At 42.2% G+C, this 25,457-nt stretch overlaps 1 protein-coding gene across 6 annotated transcripts in view; it reads left to right on the top strand.

The window, feature by feature from the left end:
- MARF1 (meiosis regulator and mRNA stability factor 1) overlaps nucleotides 1-25,457 on the top strand; it is a 243,654-nt gene that overhangs the window by 182,825 nt on the left and 35,372 nt on the right. For 3 of the 6 annotated variants that reach the window (XM_089679093.1, XM_089679094.1, XM_089679098.1), the window contains 4 exons: nucleotides 4,045-4,272; nucleotides 5,426-5,656; nucleotides 5,750-5,962; nucleotides 6,292-6,352. In XM_089679093.1, coding sequence (XP_089535219.1) covers nucleotides 4,045-4,272; nucleotides 5,426-5,656; nucleotides 5,750-5,962; nucleotides 6,292-6,352 — 733 coding nt within the window. Of the gene's footprint in view, nucleotides 1-1,963; nucleotides 2,299-4,044; nucleotides 4,273-5,425; nucleotides 5,657-5,749; nucleotides 5,963-6,291; nucleotides 6,353-25,457 lie in introns of those variants that run through there. The other 3 variants (XR_016312994.1, XM_089679095.1, XM_089679096.1) reach the window with 3 other exon arrangements.

The following is a 25,457-nucleotide window of genomic DNA, read 5'->3' on the forward strand; positions in this document are numbered from 1 at the left end:
TCCAGTTCATAGTTCCTTGGTTGATGCTATCAATCTGGAATGGGAGAACACAAAGAAAACCCCTTTTTTTTTTTTTTTTTTTTTTTTTTTTTTTTTTTTTTTTGGGTAGTCTTAAGAGATTTTGTTTTGAGGATGTGTCCCAACAATGGAACAAGGTACCAAAGCTGGATGCCCCCCATCTAAGATCTAAAAAAAGATGGACCTAGCCTATGAGGATATAGAGGCTCTTAAGGATCCCATGGATAAGAGGGGGGACATTTTGCTCTAGAGAGCTTTGGATTCTACCTCAGTCACCTTAAAACCGGCTACATCAGCCACCTGTTTCGCCAGAAATCTTGAGTGCTGGCTTACTCAGTTGCAGACGCATCTCTTGGTGGGGACCTCCAGGCAACAGATACTGAAATCTTTTCCTTTACTGTTCAAAGTGGTAGGATTCCCTCCAGATGCTTCGGCCGAATCTGTCAAACTAGCTGCAAAATCCTCTACATTAGTAAACGCAGCAAGAAGGGCATTGTGGTTGAAAACCTGATTGGGTGATTCAGCGTCAAAACTGCACCTCTGTGCCTTTTCATTTTTTTAAAGGATACATTTTTTGGTCCAGGCTTCCAGGAGGCCTTGGAACGTAGGGTGGATAAGAAGAAAACATTTGGAACAGATTGGAGGTTTAAGGAAGGAAGGATTAACGATATAGACAGGGGTAATTGAATGGGGTGGGGGGTAGAGAATAGGAGAATTTAAATGGAATTTGTGTATATGTGAATTTTAAGGTATAAGGTTGTTTTGTTTTCGTAATGGAAAATTCAAAAAAAAAAAAGAAGCATTTGGAACAGATTCAACCCCTGGTTGTCTGAACGGGATTGGGGTACTCTGGATATTCCGGCAGTCTTGGATTTTTTTTTCCAGAACGAGGCAGACCAGAGTCTCTTGGTCAGCACTTTTAAAGGTGCAAGCCTCGGCTCTTAATATTTTCTTTCAGGTCTCTCTCCAACAAGATCCTTTTTTGTAGCAGATTTTTTTTTTTTTTTTTAGGGCCCTCTCCAAGTCCTGGCCGGCAGTAGTCAAATCCTGTCCAGCTTGGGGATTGGTCTTTTAGTCTTGAAAGCCTTGGACCCTTTGAACCTCATGAGAAGACTTTAATAAAGTTTTTAACTTTAAAGACTTTTTTTTTTTTTTTTTATAGCAATCGCGTCAGCCCATAGGGTTAGCGTGTTGCATGCGCTTTCCATTAGGGAACTTTTTTTTTTTTTTTTTTTTTTTGTCAGTGTTTTGAAGATTGGATTGTTCTCAAAACAGATCCTGTTTTCTTCCCAAAGTTTCCTCCTCCTTTCATAGGTCTAAAAATATAGTTTTGCTGACCTTCTGTTTATCTCCCGCAAACGAGGAGGAGGAAAGATTGAGTTTATTGGATGTTAGAAGAAGCCTTTTGGCTTACCTTTTTAGAATTTCCAAGGAATTGAAAAATTCTTATTCTTTATTTGTACTTTTTTGGGGTGCACGGAAGGGTTGCAGTGCATCCAAGTCCCACCATAGAGAGGTGGATTAGGTTTGCTATCGTAGAGTCGTATAATTAAGTCTGCCTCCGTTTCTCAATGCACACTCAACCAGAGCCTTGTCAGCATCAAGGGCATAGAGAACTGGTGCCTTGCAAGAGCAGATCTGTAAAGCTGCCACCTGGTCCAGCAACTTTTTTATGAAACTTTTGATCCGCACTAGAAAGCGGATCCAGGAGGTAGACAATTGGGCGCAACGTCCTCTAGGCAGTAGCCCCACCCTACTGGGTAAGTTCTTGATAATCTTCTCAAGGGCTGTCCTGGAGGACTTTTTTTTTTTTGAGAGAACCAGAGTTAGACTTGCCAATAACTCATTTTCTGGATGTCTTCCAGGACAGATGGGATTTCCCACCCTGATTTTTTAATTTTTTTTCTTATGGCGATGTAAGATTATGCGTACATATTTGTCTTAGTGCCTTCCTGCGGTTCTTGGGAATACTGAAGGAGGAAGCCTGGAAGACCACCTTTTAAAGGTTCTGGGCTTACGTGTCTCCTTTCCTGGAGGGAGCTCTACATCTCAGGGGCTGTCCTGGAAAACCTTTAGAAAATGACCGGTAAGCTTTTTTTTTTTTTTTTTTTTTTCTCTTTAATGTTGGTCCTGTTTTTATGGACATCAGTTGACACAAGGTATGTTGTTAAAGCTGAATTTCAGGTATGAATTTTTATGCGTAGTTACTTTTGATCCAGCTTGAACCAATGTAAGTACGTATATTCTGTATCTGTGGAATCTCTGTAGAAAATGGAAATCATTGTAGTAGTTGCCGGTACTATATTGATCGCTGCTTTCTTCTGAGCCCTTTGCTGACCGGTTTCTTTGCTGCATAGCAACCACAGAGGATTGGCAGTGCAGTAACATTACAATCTCCACCTTGCCCAGTCTGGCAATATTGCATTTATTGGAAAAAATGCAAGGAGCTGTGTGCATTATGCCTATGCCAATCAAGCTCCCCTCTATGGTCACTTTGCAGCAGGGCAGCTAAGAACACAGAAGATGGCTGTGATCACTGATGTAGTGGTGACTACTATAGTGATTTACACTTTTTACGGGGATCCCACAGGTATGGAATATACATACTGATATTGGTCCAAGGTGGACCAATGTAGCGATGCCATAAAACCCATACCTGGAATTCAGCTTTAAATAGTTGTATGTTATATAATGTCATTTTCATTGTGTGTTCACTTTTAGCTTTAGGTTTCACGGTTTGTGCAGCTATAAACTATTTGTAAAGCTTTAAACTCCCTGTCTTGGTTATAGGTACATTGAGGAGGTACTAATCTGCCCTAATCTGAAATACTATTGTGTAGTCTATTTTACCTATCACAGATTGGCATATATGTGAGAAATGCAATGAAATAATTGGTCATGAGAATACCATAACTGGTGTTTGTATTTTTTTGACCTGTCGAGACCTTTTTGTATTTACATAGTTAGGTCTTTTTTCAGCCAGACTAAATCCAGACTAAATCCATCCAGTTCAACCATTAAAAAAAAGTTATAATCCTATACCCACAGTTGATCCAGAGGAAGGCAAAAAAAACCCAGCAAAGCATGATCCGCTTTGCTCCTGTAGGGAAAAAAAAATCATTCCTGATCCCCCGAGAGGCAATTGGATATTCGCTGGATCAACTTTACCTATAAATGTTAGTATCCAGTTATATTCTGTGTATCGAAGAAAGAATCCAGGCCATTTTTAAAGCAATCCACTGAGCTGGCCGGAACCAACTCTTGAGGGAGTCTATTCCACATTTTCACATCTCTCACTGTGAAGAAACCATTCCATGTTTGGAGATTAAATTTCTTTTCCTCCAGATGTAAAGCGTGCCCCCTTGTCCTTTGGGATGACATCAGGGTGAATAGCTCTACACAGAGTTCACTATATGAACCACTGATGTATTTATACATGTTGATCATATCCCCCCTTAATCTCCTCTTCTCAAGAGAGAATATATTCGGTTCCTCTCATCTTACCCTTCTTTGTACATTTTTTCAGTTCCCCAATGTTCTTTTTGTGAATTGGTGCCCAAAACTGAACTGCATATTCCAGATGAGGTATTGCTAATGATTTGTACAGGGGTAAAATATCTCTCTGGAGTCTATACCTCTTAATGCAAGAGAGAATTTTGCTAGCTTTAGAAACCGTAGCTTGGCATTGCATGCCATTATTACGCTTGTGATCTACCAAAACTCCCAGATCCTTCTCCACCATTGATTCCCCCAATTGTACCCCCCTAGTATGTATGATGCATGCATATTTTTAGTCCCCAAGTGCATAACCTTTAATTTATCAACATTAAACCTCATTTGCCACATAGTTGCCCAGTTAAACCGTGCATTGAGGTTAGCTTGTATAGTTACATAGTTAATTTCTGCACCTTTTTCTAGCGTGTCAACTTTTAGTATGTGTTTGAAGTTGTCCCTATTAACATATGCTTCATATGTCTGTATCAAAGAGTGAGGAGTCTGAATTTTTTGCCTCGATCATTTTTTTAGGTTTTAGAGTGTGGGGAGGAAAAGATTTTGACCCTGACTGAAATGGAACGTATTAAAGCTTTGGCCTCCCAACTTGTTAAACTGCTGCGCTGTCAAAAAGACACCTCCTTAATGATTCCTGACTTGCTTACTGAATATAGCAAGACATTTGGCTACAGTCTAAGGCTTCACGACTATGATGTCAGCTCTGTACTGGCACTGATGCAAAAACTGTGCCATGTTGTTAAGGTAACTCGTTATTTGAGTTGCAATTTATGAAAATGTCATTCCTAGTGTATTTTTTTTTATTGATTGCTTTTAACTCTCTATCCTGTTAACTGGCTATTTTGTCACACTGGTCTGTAGAAAGTCAACCTTTCTGATTTAAAGTGGAGCTCCACCCAATAGGGGAAGTTCTGCTTTAAGGACCGTTCCCCATTAAGGCTTGGCACCTTTTTGGGGGCGGGGGGAGCGAGTACCCGAATTTGAAAGGTACCCGCTCTCACTTCTGGTCCGATCGCCTAGGTGACCAGAAGCGGAAGGTGTCCTCCCTCCCTCCCTGTAGTCTTTTGGGACACATGACAGGTCCCAGAAGACTACAGGACCATTCATGAAGTGCAGCACTACTTGCGCATGCGCAGTGGGTACCCAGCTGTGAAGCCGCAAGCTGTCAGAGCCGGGTACCCACACTGAAGATGCCGGCCCCTGGAACACAGGACGGTCGGTGAAATGGGCTGCGGAGGACACACCGAAGGACAGGTATGTGGCTATTTTTTAAAAGTCAGCAGTTAGGTTTTTTGTTTTGTTTTTTGTAGCTGCTGACTCACTGTTTGACAGGGTGAGTGGAACTCCACTTTAAGTGAGGCCTGCATATGTTTTTGGGAGCAGAAATGTGTTCAACTTATGCTTTTTGAAGTTGGTCTCTTTTTTTTTTTTTTTTTTTTTTTTTTGCTGGCAGCAGTATCTTCAAGCCCAACTCTCCAGGAATATGAAAAAATCCACCCTTGCAGTGCCCCCCTCAAAGCTAAGGGATAGACTACAGGGCCGTGTTACTCCCCGCTCCAGCTGGCCTCAGCAACCTCTTGTTCAAAACTCTGGTCTGAGTGCCATAACCTACAATACAGAGATATTCGCTCTATATTGTACGTGTTGGAGGTTAGATTGCAACTGCTGCTTTGCTGCGGAGACCGGTTGCAGTGCTGGAAGTCCCATGTTTGAGCACGTAAAATAAGGGAAGTATGCCTTATTCCAGCACCCCTAGACATTATGAGCATTTAACTGTTGCAGTATAGGGAAGCCCCACTGCACAAAGTGGATTTTTCTTATTTGTTGACTTGTACTATAAATGTGCTTCAATAAACACAGGAAATTTCTTACAAATTTTTTTTTTTTTTTTTGTAAGGTTACAGACACAATCTCTGGTAAGCAGATCCAGCTGATTAATAGAAAATCACTACGCTCTTTAACTGCACAGCTCCTTATTTTACTCATGTCATGGGATGAGCCATCACCACTTACTGTTGGCCAGCTGTGCCGTATATATGAAAGTGTTCATGGAATTCACCTCAATCCATGTGAATATGGTTTTGTGTCCTTGACTGACCTCTTAAAAAGCCTTCCTTATCTGGTTGAGGTAAGAATTTTTTCAATCCATTTGAACAGTGGATTTTTTATGTTTTGCTAGCAGTGTCCTACATTTTTTTTTCTTTTTTTTTTTTTCTGGAAGGTATATACGAATGATATGAATGCAGAATGCATACAGCTGACGGCACTTTATCTGTTTGCAAAGAATGTACGTTCATTGCTGCATACCTATCACTATCAGCAGATCTTCCTGCATGAGTTTAGTACAGCATACAGCAAATATGTCGGCGAAGGACTTGAGCCCAAGCAGTATGGTTTTAACAGCTTGGAGGAGATGTTGGGGGCAATTGCACAGGTAATGTCATGCTGGGTTCTGTTCATTGGTACCATTTTTTTTTTCTAACTTGTAAAGTTAAAGCAACTTAATTGAAAAGCAGTTTTGCTTGCCAGCATTGGTTGCACAGGTGAGCAAGGTAAATTTATAACCATTTAATTTTCTAATTGTGTGTGTGTGTGTGTGTGTGTGTGTGTGTGTGTGTGTGTGTGTGTGTGTGTGTATGTATGTATGTGTATATATGTGTGTGTGTGTGTGTATATATATATATATATATATATATATATATATATATATATATATATATATATATATATATATATATATATATATAATTTTTTTTTTTTTAGGTGATCTGGATAAAGGGACATGGCCATAAAAGAATTGTTGTATTGAAGAATGACATGAAGAGTAAGTAACTTTAATATACCTATTATACTAAAGTATCTGTTTGTGCAATCCCTTAAAATATTAATTAGTTGATGTAGTTCATCACAATGGCTGCTTTAACTATAGTTTGGACAAAGGTTTGGGTTATGTTCTATGAGGGGAGTTTGGATTGTTAGGTTCTTCTTTATTCCAGCCTATATTTTTCCCTTTTGCTTTCTAGGATGTTTATGTATGTGCTACCCAACTTCCTCTCTCATGGTGTTCCCGATGAAACCATAAAAGCCTAATGTGGAATTCTGATTAGTTTTTTGTGTGTTTGAGACAGTAGATTTCTTCATGTGTTTGGTATGGTTGTCATTTTATTTCATTAACCAGGGGAAAATCTCTCCAAAGGGGACACAGCCATAAGTGTACTTTTTGAGGAAAAAAGTGGCGACTGTATCCTTGGACTTTATTCGCTCTGTCTTTTTGGAGACATTTGTCTCGGTGGTAACTTGACGGTCTAGAACCTTCCCCACTTATATTTTAAATATTTATATAGTTATACTTTCAAGGACCATGCATCTGGATCAGGTATCCTTGCACCTAATATGCAAATGTGTATGACCTGTGGCTTGTAAAAAAAAGGATGACCGCAAACAAGTTTTCAGTGACAGCTATCGTGCTTAGCTAACATCTAATCGGGTGCTGTTTAAATGCAGCCTTTAGTATTAAGTGTGACTGCTGTGATGCCTGCAGGTCCTCCTGTGAGCTACCCACTTCTGCATAAACCTCTGAACCATCTCAGGATCCCTATGTTTTATGGTCAATAGCGTTTCTGGTTCCCAGTTGCTGCCTCTGATATAGAGGGTTTTGTGATCGATCAGGCCTCAGCTACCTGCCCAAGCCATAGAGTTTACAGAAAGCAGCCCCTTCCCTTTTTTAATACCCTTATTCATTGTGTGCATTTTCTTCTGTAACATCAGCCTAGGGTATGCACACATTGCATTTATTGTAACCACCCTCTAAGTGAGGGCGAAACTGTTAGATGTCCTATCTGCAGAAAGAGGGCATGGAATGCCCTATCAAGGCATATCTTTCTGTCTAGAGTGGAAAAAGTTTGAATATTTCTTCTCTTCTAAGCAGCTCTCCAAATTTTTACCCCTTCCCTGAGATTCTATTAATCATTGTTACACCACCCACGTGTCCTCTCTCTCGCCCTAATGAGGTGACTTTGGGTTTCATTTAGTGCCGGTTCACATATGTGGATTGAATGTGATTTGAAACACATTAAATCTGCATGACGTGAAACAACATTGCTTCCTAATGTGCCGGTTCACATATGTTCAGTGCGCATTGAAAGAGTCCTGTACGATTTCTGAGCAGTGTGGTCTGGTTCAGGTACAGATTACAAGCTGTTGACTTCTGTGGGAACCGATTTCTAAACCGCACATGTGTGAACAGGGTAAAATCCTGACCTGATCCTGTCCTGAACCTGATGCAAACCTGACCGGAACTGTGGAACTACTATGTCAGTTGGCTGTGAAACCGGAGCTTCAATCTGCACCACACGTGTGAATCAACACTTAAGATTTGACTGATAATGGGCATGGGTTTTATACTTCCACCTTCTGGGACCGGATGCTAGATGCAACTTATAAAGGATAAGTGCCTGGAGAGCATTGCACCAGCAATCAGTAGATCGCTGATGCTATGCAGGTCTCCCGTAGACCTGTCAGAATATTGCTTGCTGTACGGTATGTATGGTCAAGCAAATATTCTGACAGGAAGTGGGGGGCGGCGGGCGCGGTCGCAGCTATGAGAATGTTACATGATCCACCCTAAATACCCGTTTTTAGGTTGGATCATGTAACATATGCTCATAGCTGTGACCGCGCCCCCCACCCCCCACTTCCTGTCAGAATATTTGCTTGACCGTACATCCCGTACAGCAAGCAATATGTAACATGTTCCCAAAGGTGAACTTATCCTTTTTAAAGTAAAAGTACCTGCTGTCCCCATTTTAGAAGGATTGGCTGTGATGACTGCTCCTCAGAGCAGCTTACAGGTCGAGCACCTCTTGGTGGACACTTATGAATGATGTACTGGGCTCTTCAGTCATGGCATCTCAGATTGCCCAACACCACTCAGATCATTATAGGATAAGAGGTGTTGTGCCCCCACCTGGAGATTTCTTTGGGGAACTACAAATCCCAGATTTGCCCTCAGGACTGTAAGTATATCTCCTGTGTGGTGATGGGACTGTTGTGTTATAGGTATTTATCTGTATTTTCTGGGCCCTGTGATCTCTCCTTGAGATCTTCCTTTCACCTTTTGTTGGTTTGTTACCCTCTTTTTTTGACCCCCAATCCCCCTTTACCTTCTTTTCTGCCTTTATTGTGAGCTGGGTCAGGGGCTTTGGACTGTTAGAGTTTGCACAGTAACAGTTAACTTCTGTGTAAAACTGAGAATTGTGTTCTGTATCTCCTAGATGACAGACTTGCAGATCATGTTTGTTTCCTTTCTCAGGGACCTATGTGCAGCAAGAGAGTGAGGAAGTGGAGGTGGGGTGGAACGATATTTCTGCGCTGTTCTACTCTCTGTTCCTGGAGCTGGTGGGAGGCACTCACTCACTTCCCCGGACATAAAGTTTGGCGCTGGGATAGGAGAAGTTGCAGCACTCCTCTCTCTGCTGGGCACTGCCAGTCTACAGAGGAACTGTGTTGCATCAGCTCCTTCCTCCACTTCTTCGCCAGATTTCCTCTCTCCCTTTTGTGATGTCTTGGCAGCCTGATTTCCAGCAGTAGGTATGTCTTGTGTAGGGTGGGGATGCTACTCCTTATCCTCTACCAGGTGCTAGCATGTCAGAGTCTAGGCAAGTGGGTAACAAAAAACCGTCAGGGAACCCACCACTGCATGCTCCTCCTGTGGCACAGAGGGTACTTTCTCCTTAGTAGAACTATTGTATGTTGCCTGCCAGACTCTCCCAGTCCTAGTGGTGCCCACCCCTTCCTCGGACACCAGTCAGGCAGTGTCAGGGTCCTTGGGGGCCCTCATTCACCTTTTTACTCTTAGAACAAATGCTGTGGAAAGGTGTTTTTTTTTGTTTTTTTTTTATTGCACCTAGGACTATTTGGTCAATCCCGCTGCCAAGCGCCCTTTTTCTCCCGCATCATTGTTTGAACCGAACACAAAGCTACCCTGTTCCTCACCTCCGGAGACTCCAGCGGCATATCCCTCCTGCTCAAACAGTGAAGGGGACCTGCCAGCGGCAGCGAAGGAATTGATCTCTTATCTCATTGCGGTGGTCAGGGAAACACTTAAGATGGATTCCTAGACCCCAGCTACAGACTCTCAGGTCTTTGTCAAAAGTGGCCTCCTTCCCCCCTATTTCCCACCTAAATAATGCTACCATTATTCCTTTTAAGGATACTCCATCTTTTTAGGACCCCTCAGACAAGAAATTGGAGAACTCTGCGCTCTCGCTGTATGCAGCTTCTGGGGCCTTGATCCAACCCGGTCTTGACCTCGGCTATGGTTTCCCAGACGCTGACAGTGGGCCAACTCCCTATGCCAAGGTTTTGCTTCTGAACAGGTCTCCTCTATTTATTTTGATATGTATCAATACAGGGGCTCCAATACTTGTGTAATGGGGCCATGGATTGCCGTTAGTTGGTCTCCTTTTTATATGACTTCCTCTACACTGGTCTTACAATGTCTACTCTGGCTTAAGTGCTGACAAGACTTACAAGAAGGTGCTTACTGAAATGCTGTTCACTGGTGACCGCCTATTTAGTGTGTCTGTGGATGACATGAAGAATATTATAGGGGGGCAAGAGCACCTTCCTTCCTCAAGCTTGTAAGCCTAAAGACTCTTGCTGCAAGGCAGGACCATCCCTTTCTGCTCACAAACCTCTTTCGTGGACAGGGCTCATCCTCCAAGGACAAGCCTGCCAAGCCGTCTTTCCCTGCACTCAAATGTTCCTGGCAGTCCTAGAACCCCAAACCTGCTGTGGAGCCCACTTCTGCATGAAGTTGCCACAACCACTTCAAGGTGGGGGGATGTCTTCTATCTTTTTTCATGGTTTGCTGGCTCCAGGTGGGTTTTGGAGGTAATTTCCTCCAGCTACAACCCCTTATGCTCTCTTAGACCATTCACTAGTTTAATGGTTATTACAATCTGGTAAGAAGCTGGAGTGTGTCCTTTCTACTTGGGTGCACAGATCTGTTCTATATCACATGGGTGATGATAGCTTTCAATATTGGATTATCATTTTATGAACGTTTTTATATACATGTGGATTATATTTTCTGTTATATCACAATTAGAGCATTGGTGATCATAGCTCAGTTTGCATGTTCAGAGTGGACATTTTTGTTTGATTTTGTTGTGTTATATGATTTAGTATTGTTTGGCATCATTTATTATAGTGCATTTCCAGGGGGCATCGCTAGAGGGCTGCCCCCTGGGCATGCTTTTAACCAATTGAGCTTCTGAAGGTTTTATGCCTTTTTATGATCAGGGCAATTTTTTTGCTATTCTGCACTTCACTACTTTAACTGGTAATCACGTGTTCATGCAACGCTGTACCTAAATTAAATTTATATCTATTTTTTTCCCACACAAATATAGCTTTCTTTTGGTGGCATTTGAATGAAGAAAAAAAGACTCTCTTGGGGGAAAAAAAAAAACACTTTTTTACTTTGTTATAACACCTATCCATTTAAAAAAATAAATGTATTCATATTCTGCTACATATCTCTGGTTAAAAAAAGGACAACAGAATGTCCTACTTCCCATGTGCAGTGTGCAATATATATCTGTGGTAAAACAAAATCATGTACAAATGGTATGCGCATCTATAATACACCTCCCCCCAACTGTTACAATATTCAATCCAAGTATACAATATACACAGTGTTCCAAATTATTATGCAAATGGTATTTTTCTCATTTACCTAAATAATTGATGTAAATAACAGTCAGCATAATTCTCATGTTATAAACTATTAAGAGTACAATTTAAATTTTATTGAACAAACCTAATGATAACAGTATTTTTTTTAAACATAAACTTACAATGCACTGTTCCAAATTATTATGCACAGTAAGTTTCAAAACACGTTATAGGTTGTAAAGAACTGAAAATTGTCATTTGTTGTGTTTGCAGCATATTTACTGAAATCAAAAGCTATTTCAGTCAAACTTTTAACAACATTTTAATTTTTTAAACATTTTAACAGGTCACGTTACATTTTAACATAGGACCCCTTATTTGATAGCAGCTTCACAAGTCTTGCATCCATTGAACTTGTGAGTTTTTGGACAGTTTCTGCTTGAATTTGTTTGTTTGCAAGATGTCAGCCTCCCAGAGCTGATGTTTGGATGTAAACTGCCTCCCACCCTCATAGATCCTTTGCTTGAGGATGCTCCAAAGGTTCTCAATTGGATTGAGGTCGGGAAGGATGGAGGCCACACCATGACTTTCTCTCCTTTTTATCCCCATAACAGCCATTGATGCAGGGGTATTATTTGCAGCATGGGATGGTGCGTTGTCATGCATGAAGATGATTTTATTACGGAAACCATAGTTCTTCCTTCTGTACCAGGGAAGAAAGTGGTCAGTCATAAACTCCACATACTTTTCAGAGGTCATCTGTACACCTTTGGGGCCCCTAAAGGGGCCGACCAACTCTGTTCCCATGATTCCAGCCCAAAACATGACTCCACCACCACCTTGCTGACATCTCAGCCTTGTTGGAACAGGGTGGCCATCCACCAACCATCCACTACTCTATCCATCTGGACCATCCAGGGTTGCACAGCACTCATTAGTGAACAGGACTGTTTAAAAATTAGTTTTCATGTATTTTTCTTCCCAATGCAGCCGTTTCTGCTTGTGAGCATTGGTTATTGGTGGCCGAATAAAAGGTTTATGTACAGTTGCAAGACTCTGGAGGACTTTACACCTTGATGTCCGTGGGACTCCAGAGGCACCAGCAGCTTCAAATATCTGTTTGCTGCTATGTAATGGTATTTTAGCAGCTGCTCTCTTGATCCGATACATGGATCTTGCAGAAATCTTCCTCAATGTGCCTTTATCTGCACGAACCCGTCTGTGCTCTGAATCAGCCACAAATGTCTTAATAGTGCAATGATCATGCTTAAGTTTTCGTGAAATATGTAATGTTTTCATACCTTGTCCAAGGCATTGAACTATTTCACTCTTTTCGGCAGCAGAGAGATCCTTTTCTTCCCCATATTGCTTGAAAATGGTGCTCTGTTTAATAATGTGGAACACTGTCCTTTAGTAGTTTTTCCTTAAATTGGGCTCACCGGCCAATCTAATTATTACAGGTGTCAGAGATTGTTTTCAGTGATCAAGAGCCCTTAGACACAATGCCATCCATGAGTTAAACTGAAAAACAAAATATTTATTGTTTGTGACACTTAAATAGAATTTGCATAATAATTTGGAACACGGTGTGTAATAAACAATTAAATGTTGGGTGTGAATAAACTGTCCATGCCTATAACAATTTCACAACCATGTTCCAAAAATTAAAGTGCATTAGACACATTTTGCTTATGCTTCTGTGCGCTGTGAAAGAAAACTGGACTGGTGCTTTCACACTCCGTGAGGGGGCTGCATTTTGTCATTTAGGAACAACGTGTGATAGGTGTCAGCAGCAGTCCTTACCATTGCGCAGTACAAATCCATATATATTTTTTTCACTGCGTTAGTTTTACTGACAGTTGCGCGGACATGCAACGTTGTACATTCATTTTATGTCTTTTTTTTTTTTTTCCCCCCACAAATAGACCTTTCTTTTGGTGGTATTTGATCACTGCTGTGGTTTTTACTTTTTGCATTTATAACAAATGTTAAAAAAAAAATATATATATATATATATATATATATATATATATATATATATAATATATATATTTTTTTTTAATTTTCTACTAGATAACATATTCAATAAAAAAAAATTGAAGATCAAATTACTTCATTAATAAGTCCATAAAGTGATCAAGTGAAGGCACTATACGCTGTCACTGTAAAGTGACCAGTGGTGCTGAGTAAAGTGCCAATAGTGACATAATAATAAAAATGTAAAAGTGAGCGCTATCCAATCAGCACCTAAGCACTCAAGGTAACCAACCTAACAAATAGAATAGATATAACAGTGCAGCGCTAAAATTGATTCAAAATAAAAGACGGTATTGAACGACAGACTGATAATAAAGTTCGATATAATAAAGTTCGCTATAATAGAGTCTGTGACTATAAAGTACCAGGTGACTGATTAAAACTCGATGGTGGTGCTCTGTGAAAAATGGCAGAATTACGCACTCACCAGATGCGTAATAGTTATACGCATTAAATATCACATCCAGAGGTTTCCTCATTCCAATAGCATGATACTGCTTTTTAGGAAGTATTCAATAAAGTGCAAAATACAGAGAGAAAACAATCACTGACCATATAAGAATTTCCAAGATGGCCGCCAGGCCCACATGTGGCGTCGGCGGTGTGACGTCACAACGTTACAGCTCCTCCCTGATGCTTTTCGTGCTATTTCACATAATCATAGGGGGTGTGCCTGCAAAGTCCGACGTCTGTCCACTGAATATATAGTAAAATTAGCGCATGCGCATTTCGCGCGTGCCATTTTGTTGTAGACCGTGTGTCTGTTCCGCGCAACATTTTGTTATGGACCAAGTCTCCATAAGCACATGTGCGGGTGCCATTTTATTGAAGAAAATCTAACTTCATGCCACACTGATCACCAGGGATTGCTTATGAAATAATATTCCAAAACCAAATTAAGGCAACATAATTAGCATTATAGGGGAGAATAATAGTTATTGGTGCCATAATAGGAACATTATATTCCCCATTAATTTCCCACGGGGTATTAATGCGAATGTGCATAATTCCCGGATCCCATTATTTTTATATATTATGCATATAGTACATGTAGTGTGTGTACTGTATATATGTATGTGTTAGGTCCATATATATTTTGGACACAGGCACAATTTTCGATTTTTTTAAGGTATTTACCAAAACATATTCAAGCTATAGTTGTATAATGGATATGGCCTGAGTGTGCACACTCTCAGGTTTAATTTGAGGGTATGTACATTCAAATTGGAGGAAGGGTTTAGGAATTACAGCTCTTCAGAATAGCCATCGCCTCCTTTTCAAGGGACCAAAAGTAATTGGACAATTGAATATAATCATAAATAAAATGTTCATTTTTAATATTTTGTTGAGAATCCTTTACTGGCAATGACTGCCTGAAGTCTGGAACCCATGGACATTACCAAATACTGGGTTTCCTCCTTTGGGATGCGTTGCCAGGCTCTAACTGCAGCTGTCTTCAGTTCTTTGTTTGTGGGTCTTTCTGCCTTTTTTAGTTTTGCCTTCAACAAGTGAAATGAATGCTCAATTGGGTTGAGATCAGGTGATTGACTCGGCCATTGCAGAATATTCCACTTATTTTCCTTCAAAAGCTCCTGGGTTGCTTTTGCAGTGTGTTTTGGATCACACTCCATCTGTACTGTGCAGCGCTGTCCAATCAACTTTGCTGTATTTGGCTGAATCTGGTCTGACAGTATATCTCTAAACACTGCAGAATTCATCTGGCTGCTTCTGTCACATAATCAATAAACACCAATGACCCAGTACCACTGGAAGCCATGCATGCCCATGCCATCACACTGCCTCCATCATGTTTTACAGATGACAGTGTGCTTTGGATCATGAGCTGTCCCAAGCGTTCGCCACATTTGTTTTCTTCCCATCATTCTGGTACAGATTAATCTTAGTTTCATCCATCCAAAGAATGCTTTTCCAGAACTTGTCTGGCTTTTTTAGATGGTTTTTGGTAAAGTCTAATCTGGATTTTCTATTTTACAGGTTTATGAATGGTTTGCACCTTGTGGTGAACCCTCTGTATTTTCTCTGGTGAAGTCATCTCTTGATTGTAGACTTTGACAATAATACGCCCACCTCCCGGAGAGTGTCCTTCACTTGTCTGGATGTTGTGAATGGGTTTTTATTTACCAAAGAGATGAACTTGTGATCATCCACCATTGTCGTCTTCCAAGGACTTCCATGCCTTTTTTATGTTGCTGAGCTCACCAGTGCAGTCTTCTTTCCTCAGAATGTACCAAACTATTGATTTGGCCACTCCTAATGTTGCTGCTATCTCTCTGATGGACTTGTTTTGTTTTGAAGCCTTACAATGGCCTGTTTCACTTGCATGGACAGCTCCTTTGAACACATGATGTAGGTTAATAGCAACAGATTCAAAATGCAAATACTACACTTTGAATCAACTCCAGATCTTTTACCTACTTGATGAAGAAATAACAAAGGAGTAGCCCACACCTGACCATGAAACAGCTTTTGATTCAATTGTCCAATTACTTTTGGTCCCTTGAAAAAGGGTGGATGGCTACTCCTTAAGAGCTGTAATTCCTAAACCCTTCCTCCAATTTGGATGTACATACCCTCAAATTAAACCTGAGAGTGTGCACATTCCGCCCACATCCATTATATAACTATAGCTTGAATATGTTTTGGTAAATACCTTAAAAAATCTAAAATTGTGCCTGTGTCCAAATATTTATGGACGTGTGTGTGTGTGTGTGTGTGTGTGTGTGAATATAATGGCAAAGATATTGCAAAACAATAGTATTGTGCAAGCCATATCAAAAGTATGTGTAGTATGTATATGAAGAAAGAAACATATGTAAACATATTATAAATGGTCAGATAAATACAAAACAATAAGATATTAACTAGTGTGTGTGTGTGTGTGTGTATGTATGTATGTATATATGTGTGTATATATATATATATATATATATATATATATATATATATATATATATATATATATATATATATATATATATATATTCCTAAAACATGGTTATGCATCGATAAAAATGGGTGTACCTAAATAAAATAATTGTATTAAATACCATAAAAAAATGAATATAATGAAATATTAAAAAATATATAATAGAATAACTATAAATAGAATAGAACAGTCCTAAAATCCGCAATGATCAGAAAATGGGAGTAAAAACAGGCCAAAAAGGAGGCAAACAATTGTGAAGAGAAAGGGGGGGACTCCGAATCAGCTCTTCTCTATAAAGCAATTGATGTCTATATCGATGTTAGGTCCCTTTTGGATATAAGGGTTCCCATTTCAAAAATCCATTTGGACTCTAATTGAGACACAGCCTTTCTCCTATTGGTCCCCCTCCAATGGGTACATATGACATCAATGCCCATAAAACTTAGAGGATGGATCCCTATTGTGACATAACCTATCGTGTTTCGAGAGGGAGTGTTCTTTATAGCCTCGCTAATGTCAGACATGTTTGCGTCTCCTTGTAGTGCGTCCTATGTATTGTTTTTTACATGGACATTGTAGCAGGTAAACTAGATATCTACTGTTGCATGTTATAAAATTTTCAATGTCGTATGATTTCCATGTTACGGAGGAGATAAAGGTGATCACCTTCCTTTTCCTATTGTTATTGCAAAGGCATATTACGCATCTATTGCAAGAAAAAAACCCTTCATCTCAGCAAAAAGAGACCTAGTTGATGGAGGGTTCACTACATTCGGGGCTTTTTTGTTTCTTTAAAGGCATAGCTTTTCTAAAAGTAAGTTTGGGTTTATCTAGTAAAATCTTAGCTAAAATCGGATCAGCTTTTAAAATCTTCCAATTAATATTAATAATTCTAGTAATGGCTTTGTTGAGTGGAAAACGTAGTAATGAAGGGACATATTTTGGATTGTCTCTGCTTCATTGAATCACTTAACATCCCATCTCTGCTGGTATTAGCCACCAATCCTAAAGTGTAATTAAGTGTAGATTCACTGTATCCTTTTTCAACAAATCCATCTTTTAAGATGGAAGCCTGAGAGTAATATGTATTAAGATCAGTGCAGTTCCTTCTAATTCTTAGGAATTGGCCTTTAGGGATGTTGGATAGCCATGCCGTATGATGGCAGCTATCTATTGGAATATAGCTATTCCAATCAGTATCTTTAAAAAATTGTTTGGTAGTATTTTTCCCTCCTTGGTTTAATAAGGTTTGATCTAGGAAATTAATACTCTACATACTATACTCATAGGTTAGTTTTATATTGAGTGTTTAAGGTGCCAAAGAAATTTATAAGCACCTGTTCTTCCCCTTTCCAGATCAAGAAAATATTGTCTATGCACCTCCTGTAGAAGGAGAGTTCTGGCCATTCTCTTGCATAAATGATGTCTTGAAGTTTTATGGGCATTGATGTCATACGTACCCATTGGAGGGGGACCAATAAGAGAAGGGCTGTCTCAATTGGAGTCCAAATGGATTTTTGAAATGGGAACCCTATATCAAAAGGGACTTAACATCGATATAGACATCAATTGCTTTAAAGACAACAGCTGATTCGGAGTCGTTCCCCCCCCCCCCCCCCTCCTTTTTCTTCACAATTGTTTGCCTCCTTTTTTACCACCTCTTTGTTTTCTTCATATACACACTATTGAATTATTTTTGATATGGCTTGCACAGTACTATTTTGCAATATCTTTGCCATTATATTCACCAGTTAGAAATAGTGGGTATATCCTAAGATCCCCCTATACATTTAAATGCATCCATTTTGATGCAAGATTTAAAACTTCTGTCAATAACTATATATATATATATATATATATATATATATATATATATATATATATATATATACTATTATTCTCCCCTATAATGCTAATTATGTTGCCTTAATTCTGTTTTGGAATATTATTGTTTCATAAGCAATCCCTGATGATCAATGTGGCATTGAGTTGGATTTTCTTCAATAAAATGGCACCCGCACATGTACTTATGGAGACTTGGTCCATAACAAAATGGCGCGCGGAACAGACACGGTCTACAACAAAATGGAGCGCGTGAAATGCGCAAGCGCTAATTTTACTATATATTCAGTGGACAGACGTTGGACGTTGCAGGCACACCCCCTATAATTATGTGCAATAGCACGAAACGCGTGAGGGGGGAGCTGCGTGGGCCCGGTGGCCATCTTGGAAATTCTTATATGGTCAGTGATTCTTTTCTCTCTGTATTTAGCACTTTATGGAATAAGTATTTCCTAAAAAGCAGTATCACGCTATTGGAATCCTTTTTTGGGCTCTTTGTGAGCCTAACCACCTACAGAGCTGTATAAAGAGGACGGCAGAGGTATTGCTGACAGCAGATGAACCGAGAGGGAACTCCAGACCAGGCTGTACATATCCTTAGAGGAACCTCAAGCTTACTACTGAGAGTTGATATCTCTAAATGCGTGATTTGATTGCGCATCTGGTGAGTGCGCAACTCTTAAATTACCTGGCACATCACCATATCATTGGATAGAAGATATCGATCACCAGCGTTTGAGATCATAATTGGATCTTCCATATATCGCTTTTTGGACATTCGTCACTATTGGCACTTTACGCAGCACGAGTGGTCACTTTACAGTGACCGTGTATAGTGTCATCACTTGATCATTTTATGGACTTATGTATATAATACCACTTTTTGCACACCATTAGTCACTTTGAATTTTTACTTGACACTGTGATATATTTATTATTATTATACAGGATTTATATAGCGCCAACAGTTTGCTCAGCGCTTTACAATATAATATGTATGATTGCATCGGCACTTTTCATATTTATTTATAATTATCAGATATGTGATATTCATATTTTAGCGCTGCACCCTTATTTATATTGTGACTTTGGAAGGTTTTTTGGTACCTTTTTGGTGTTTCAGCAGCTAGCCATTTTAGTGCTCACTTACCTCCCTGTGTTTTCAAATTTCTTCTTTTAATTTAGGCCAAAATGTATTCAGCTTGCACTGATTTTGGTAGCATAATTATTGAGGAATGTAAGTTCTCTGCTAAAGAAAATTTATTTTTTTTATCAAGTTGTTATGGGTAAAGTTCCGCTTTTAAGGTATATTGTTCCCCACCCCTCGGTTGTTTCAGGATCTCCCATGGTCTATATATCGAGTCCTTTGTCTTGTATTGTATAATAGAGAAGCGGTATTTTGACATAACTGTAAATTCTGTCTCTTGAAGACACAGGCCACTCTGCTCTCTTCTCTGTAATCTCGTTATTGCTTATTAACTTAAAACTGTTTTTGGCTGTACTTCTGTGGATCACAGGAGTGCAGTTTGTTCTGCACTCCTGTGACCCGGTTTCAGCTGACCGATGTCACTCAGCTGGTCCAGGTTGAGGAAAGGTAGACTACAAAGTCGAGATCCCCCCCCCCCCCCCCCCAGAGTCTGGAGTGGCACCTGGCTTAGCCTCTCAGCGATCTGCTGAGAGCCTGGGCCAACTGCTTCCCTTCCCCTCCACTGCCCAGCGCTCCATTGAGCTCTGAGGGGCCGAGCAGAGAGCGGTGACTGATGGTCCTGCTCTCTGGTCAGAGCAGCTGTGAGAACTTGGTGATAAGCAGTCATGTGATCGCTGAGTTTTCACCTTTAGAACCGGTGGGTAACAGATGCAGCATCGGACCCATGCTGCATCCACCTAGGCAGGTATGATTTAAGAAAAAAAAAAAAAAATCACCATACTTTTAACTGTAGCTTCAGAGTGGACCTCAGGAAGTGGAAAGTTAAGGGCATATGAGACATTGGGTTTGATGTACTAAAGGTGAATATACTGTCCACTGCAAGTGCAGTTGCTCCAGAGCTTAATAAATGAGGTAAAGTTTCACTTTGCCTAGAATACCTAATCACATGCAAGGGAAAAAAAAAAGAAAGCATTTTTGCTTGCACATGATTGGATAATAGACATCAGCAGAGCTTCATTTCAGACCACACCCAGGAAGGAGCCTGACCATGGCTTGGAGCGGGAGCTAGATGTGAGGGCTCCTGGCTCCCAAGCACCTCGCAGTGTCCTGCCGAGATGGGGAGAGATGTGCGCGAAGCCCTGGAGAGACTAGCCGGGGAGAGGGGAGGCCTGCCTGGTGTGGACCGAGGACCTCCAGGAGTGGCGGCCATCGCGGCGGGTTTTCCTGTGCTCTCGGCCCGACGGTGTGTGTTCCCCGGAGCTCAGTGGATGCCGGGCGATCAGGTGATCTGCCGCAAGGGAGCTCTGGGAGGCAGAGAAGCCGGCTGGCGTTTCTAGGAGCAAGGGAGATGCCGGCTCTCTTCCTCCTGCACACAGGACCGTGGCAGCTGGAGACACACGGAAACGGGCTGGGTGAACCCCCCTGCAATCCACTCATTGTGTGAGGGGAATGTCGAGTGCAATGTTCCATAGAAGAGAGTAGCTGGAGCCACCTCACCCCTCACTTTGAGTAAAGGAAGAGATGTCCTAAAATGCAGCAAAGTCTCTAAGAGAAGTTAAATCTCTATAGAAACCAGAGATCTCACATGGGGGAGAAGTATTCCTGTTTTGAGTGCGGGAAAAGTTTTTCATGTAAGTCCTATTATTTTTATATATACCAGTGATAATACAAGAGGGAGCAGCCATACCCTTGTTCGGAGTGCGGGAAATGTTTTCTCAGATAAGTCTAGACTTTACATATATCAGAGATCTTACACGGAGGAGAAGTTGTATACCTGTTAGGAGTGCGGGAAATGTTTTTCAGGGAAGCCCTTTTCTTCATATGACAGAGATCTCATATGGGAGAAAAGCCGTATTGGGGATAAGAGGGTGAGTGAGAGCGGCAAAAGTACTGAGATTAATGTATTGCATGGGAACTGAACTGTATGTATTGAACTATATGTTGAAACTGAGGCGGGGTTCACCCAGGGGGTCTTAGAGGAAAATCAGAAGGCGGACAGTGTAAAACAGATAAAGATCTAGAAGCAGAGGACCCGGGTAGATCAGTTCAGGAGTGGGGGGAGAGAAAAAGGAAGAAAAGAACTGAGAGGGGGGATACCCATGGAAGACAAATTTTGATATCAAATAAAACCTCCCCCCCCCCCCCCTCCCCCCCCCAAAACCAGAACTGCGGAAAATTGAGATCGTCCCTGATGGCATGAGAAACATAGTATCAAAGGGAGGAGGGCCTAAGGCGTCCCAAACAGGGTCAATTAAATACATATCCTCACAGGAGAAACAGACTCCAGAGAGACAGCAGGGAATAAGTGTAAAAGGTGAGAGGAAAAACAGCGGGGAATGTTCCCTGGAAATGGTTAACAACAGTAGTCAACATAAGGAAGAAGTGGATATGGATAAAGCAGAACAAGAGAAGAGCTCACAGATGCCTACTAAAGCAGAAATAGCAGAAATGTTAAAAGGACTTGAAAGATCCCTAATACAGGAACTGGAGAAATTACACAAAGATCTGGGGCAAATATCAAGGGGGGAGGAGATGGAAGAAAAACTAGATTAACATGGCCAAATTATACAGAAATTAGAAAAACTGGTGATGGAAATGAGAAAAGAACAAAGAAATCTGTTATATAAATTGGACGACAAGAAGAATAGGGATAGGAGATGCAATCTAAGGATACAAGGCTTTCCAGAGATCTCCCAAGGAGACTGACGGGACGGGAATAATAATAATGCTGAATACTATGCAAAAACATTAAGAAGGAGAACTTTGAAACTGTTACTGGAACAGAGGAGAAAACAGAATGTTCGATATAGCTGGGGGTTTCCAGCGTATTTGATTGGATGGAGAAATGGACGTTCCGCAAGACTGAGATTCCCCGAAGATCTGAGAGAATTTTGTGAGAGACTTGATATACAGAAAATAAATATCCCTGGTTGGGAGGAAGAAGGAGAAGTGTGGGCTATGGAAAATGAGGGGAGGCAGTTAGCTCTAAGGGAAATAGAGAGTAGGAATAGTAAAGAGGAATAAGATGTGAGGGAGGGGTTCTCCCCCTCTCTCTCTCCCCCTCTCTCTCTCCCCCTCTCTCTCTCCCCCCCTCTCTCTCCCCCTCTCTCTCTCCCCCTCTCTCTCTCCCCCTCTCTCTCTCCCCCTCTCTCTCTCCCCCTCTCTCTCTCCCCCTCTCTCTCCCCCTCTCTCTCCCCTCTCTCTCCCCTCTCTCTCCCCTCTCTCCCCCCCTCTCTCTCCCCCCTCTCTCCCCCCTCTCTCTCCCCTCTCTCTCTCCCCCCTCTCTCTCCCCTCTCTCTCTCCCCCCTCTCTCTCTCCCCTCTCTCTCTCCCCCCTCTCTCTCTCCCCTCTCTCTCTCGCCCCCCTCTCTCTCTCCCCCCTCTCTCTCGCCCCCCTCTCCCCCTCTCTCTCTCGCCCCCCTCTCCCCCTCTCTCTCTCGCCCCCCTCTCCCCCTCTCTCTCTCGCCCCCCTCTCCCCCTCTCTCTCTCGCCCCCCTCTCCCCCTCTCTCTCTCGCCCCCCTCTCCCCCTCTCTCTCTCGCCCCCCTCTCCCCCTCTCTCTCTCGCCCCCCTCTCCCCCTCTCTCTCTCGCCCCCCTCTCCCCCTCTCTCTCTCGCCCCCCTCTCCCCCTCTCTCTCTCGCCCCCCTCTCCCCCTCTCTCTCTCGCCCCCCTCTCCTTCTCTCTCGCCCCCCTCTCCTTCTCCCTCCCCCCCTCTCCTTCTCCCTCCCCCCCTCTCCTTCTCCCTCCCCCCCTCTCCTTCTCCCTCTTTCCCCCTCTCCTTCTCCCTCTTTCCCCCTCTCCTTCTCCCTCTTTCCCCCTCTCCTTCTCCCTCTTTCCCCCTCTCCTTCTCCCTCTTTCCCCCTCTCCTTCTCCCTCTTTCTCCCTCTTTCCCCCTCTCCTTCTCCCTCCCCCTCTCCTTCTCCCTCTTTCCCCCTCCCCCCCCCTCTCCTTCTCCCTCTTTCCCCCTCCCCCCCCCTCTCCTTCTCCCTCTTTCCCCCTCCCCCCCCCTCTCCTTCTCCCTCTTTCCCCCTCCCCCCCCCCCCCCTCTCCTTCTCCCTCTTTCCCCCTCCCCCCCCCCTCTCCTTCTCCCTCTTTCCCCCTCCCCCCCCCCCCTCTCCTTCTCCCTCTTTCCCCCTCCCCCCCCCCCCCCTCTCCTTCTCCCTCTTTCCCCCTCCCCCCCCCCCCTCTCCTTCTCCCTCTTTCCCCCTCCCCCCCCTCTCCTTCTCCCTCTTTCCCCCTCCCCCCCCTCTCCTTCTCCCTCTTTCCCCCTCCCCCCCCTCTCCTTCTCCCTCTTTCCCCCTCCCCCCCCTCTCCTTCTCCCTCTTTCCCCCTCCCCCCCCTCTCCTTCTCCCTCTTTCCCCCTCCCCCCCCTCTCCTTCTCCCTCTTTCCCCCTCCCCCCCCTCTCCTTCTCCCTCTTTCCCCCTCCCCCCCCTCTCCTTCTCCCTCTTTCCCCCCCCCCCCCCCTCTCCTTCTCCCTCTTTCCCCCCCTCTCTCTCTCGCTATCTCTGCCCCCCCTCTCTCTCTGCTGATGTCCTGGTCTCTTCCTGAGTGAACAATTCAAGTTCAAGCTAAAAATACCATACCTTATTAGCCCAATATGGGAGAAAACACACATGAATAAAATATAATAGATTTTCTTAGTCGCATTTAAAATGGATAAAAAAAGTGAAGATAAGAATGAAAGCCCTTAGATAGTCCAGTAAAACCGACAGGGCTAAAGATGGATGTCCTATTTCCAATACCAGAAGTGCTCAATATAAAAGTTGGCAATTGCATATACCAGGGGTCTCCAAACCTTCTAAACAAAGGGCCGGTTTACTGTCCTTCAGACTTGAGGAGGACCAGAGTGGCCAATGGGAGTAGAAAATGTCCCAGCATCAGTAGGAGTAAAAACAATTACAAAGTGCTTGTAGTCATTGGAAGGAGGAATAGTGCCCCATCATTGGTATCAGTTTGAGGAATAGTTCCCTGAGGGCCAGATAGAGGTAAGCAAAGGACCTCATTTGGCCCACGGGCCGCGGTTTGGAGACCACTGGCATATACAATACAGTAATGAGCATTAATGCAATAATTGTAGGCTTTCGGTTGTTAAGGTCAAAAGAAAAGGTCAACAACTTTTGAGATTGGCAAATATATGGCACAACAGTGACATTATGAAGAACTGGACGTCCCTCCAAAATTTAAGGAGACTAGAAGAAAACTGTTCTGGAAGGCTGCCAAGAGACCTACAGCAACATTAATGGAGCTGCATGAATATCTGGCAAGTACTGGCTACGTGGTACATGTGACAAAAATCTCCCATTTTCTTCATATGTCTGGGCTATGGGGTAGAGTGGCAAGATGAAAGCCTTTTCTTATGAAGGAAAACATCCAAGCCTGGCTACATTTTGCAAAAACACATCCGAAGTCTCCCAAAAGCATGTGGGAAAATGTGTTATGGACAAAAAGTTCAACTTTGGTTTCATCAGACCATGATTCCAAAAGATATGTTTTGTGCAAAAACACAACACATCACCAAAAGAACACCATACCCACAGTGAAGCATGGGGGTAGCAGCAGCTTACTTTGGGGCTGTTTTTCTTCATCTGGAACTGGGGCCATAGTCAAGGTAGAAGGAAATATGAACAGTTCAAAATACCAGTCAATATTGGCACAAAAACCTTCAGGTGTCTGCTTGAAAGCTGAACATGAAGAGGAACTTAATCTTTCAGCATGACAACGACCCAAAGCATATATCCAAATCAACAAAGGAATGGCTTCACCAGAAGAAGATTAAAGTTTTGGAATAGCCCAGCCAGAACCCTGACCTGAATCTGATCAAAAATCTGTGGGGTGATCTGATGAGGTCTGTGCACAGGAGATGCCCTCGCAATCTGACAGATTTGGAGTGTTTTTGCAAGGAAGAGGGGGCAAATATTGCCAAGTCAAGAAGTGCCATGCTGATACTCATATCCAAAATGACTGAGTAATAAAATAAAAAGGTACTTCAGCAAAGTATTAGTTTTAAGGGTGTGCACACTTATGCAACCATATTATTTTAGTTTTTTTATTTTTACTTTCCTCCACTTAAAAGATTTCAGTGTGCTGTTCATCTGAGTTGTACAGTTTATAGGTTACATTGAAGGTGGTAAAAGTTCTAAAAAGTTTTGTCATTTTTTTACATCACAGAAACCTAATTTTTTTTGAGCAGTGTGTATGTATATACAGTGGATATAAAAAGTCTACACACCCTTGTTAAAAATGTCAAAGGAACAGATAAGACCTCAAGGGGAAAAA

Source organism: Staurois parvus, unplaced genomic scaffold, assembly GCF_062004578.1.
Source record: "Staurois parvus isolate SC_StPar_1 unplaced genomic scaffold, SC_StPar_1.0 ptg000217l, whole genome shotgun sequence".
NCBI lineage: Eukaryota > Metazoa > Chordata > Amphibia > Anura > Ranidae > Staurois > Staurois parvus.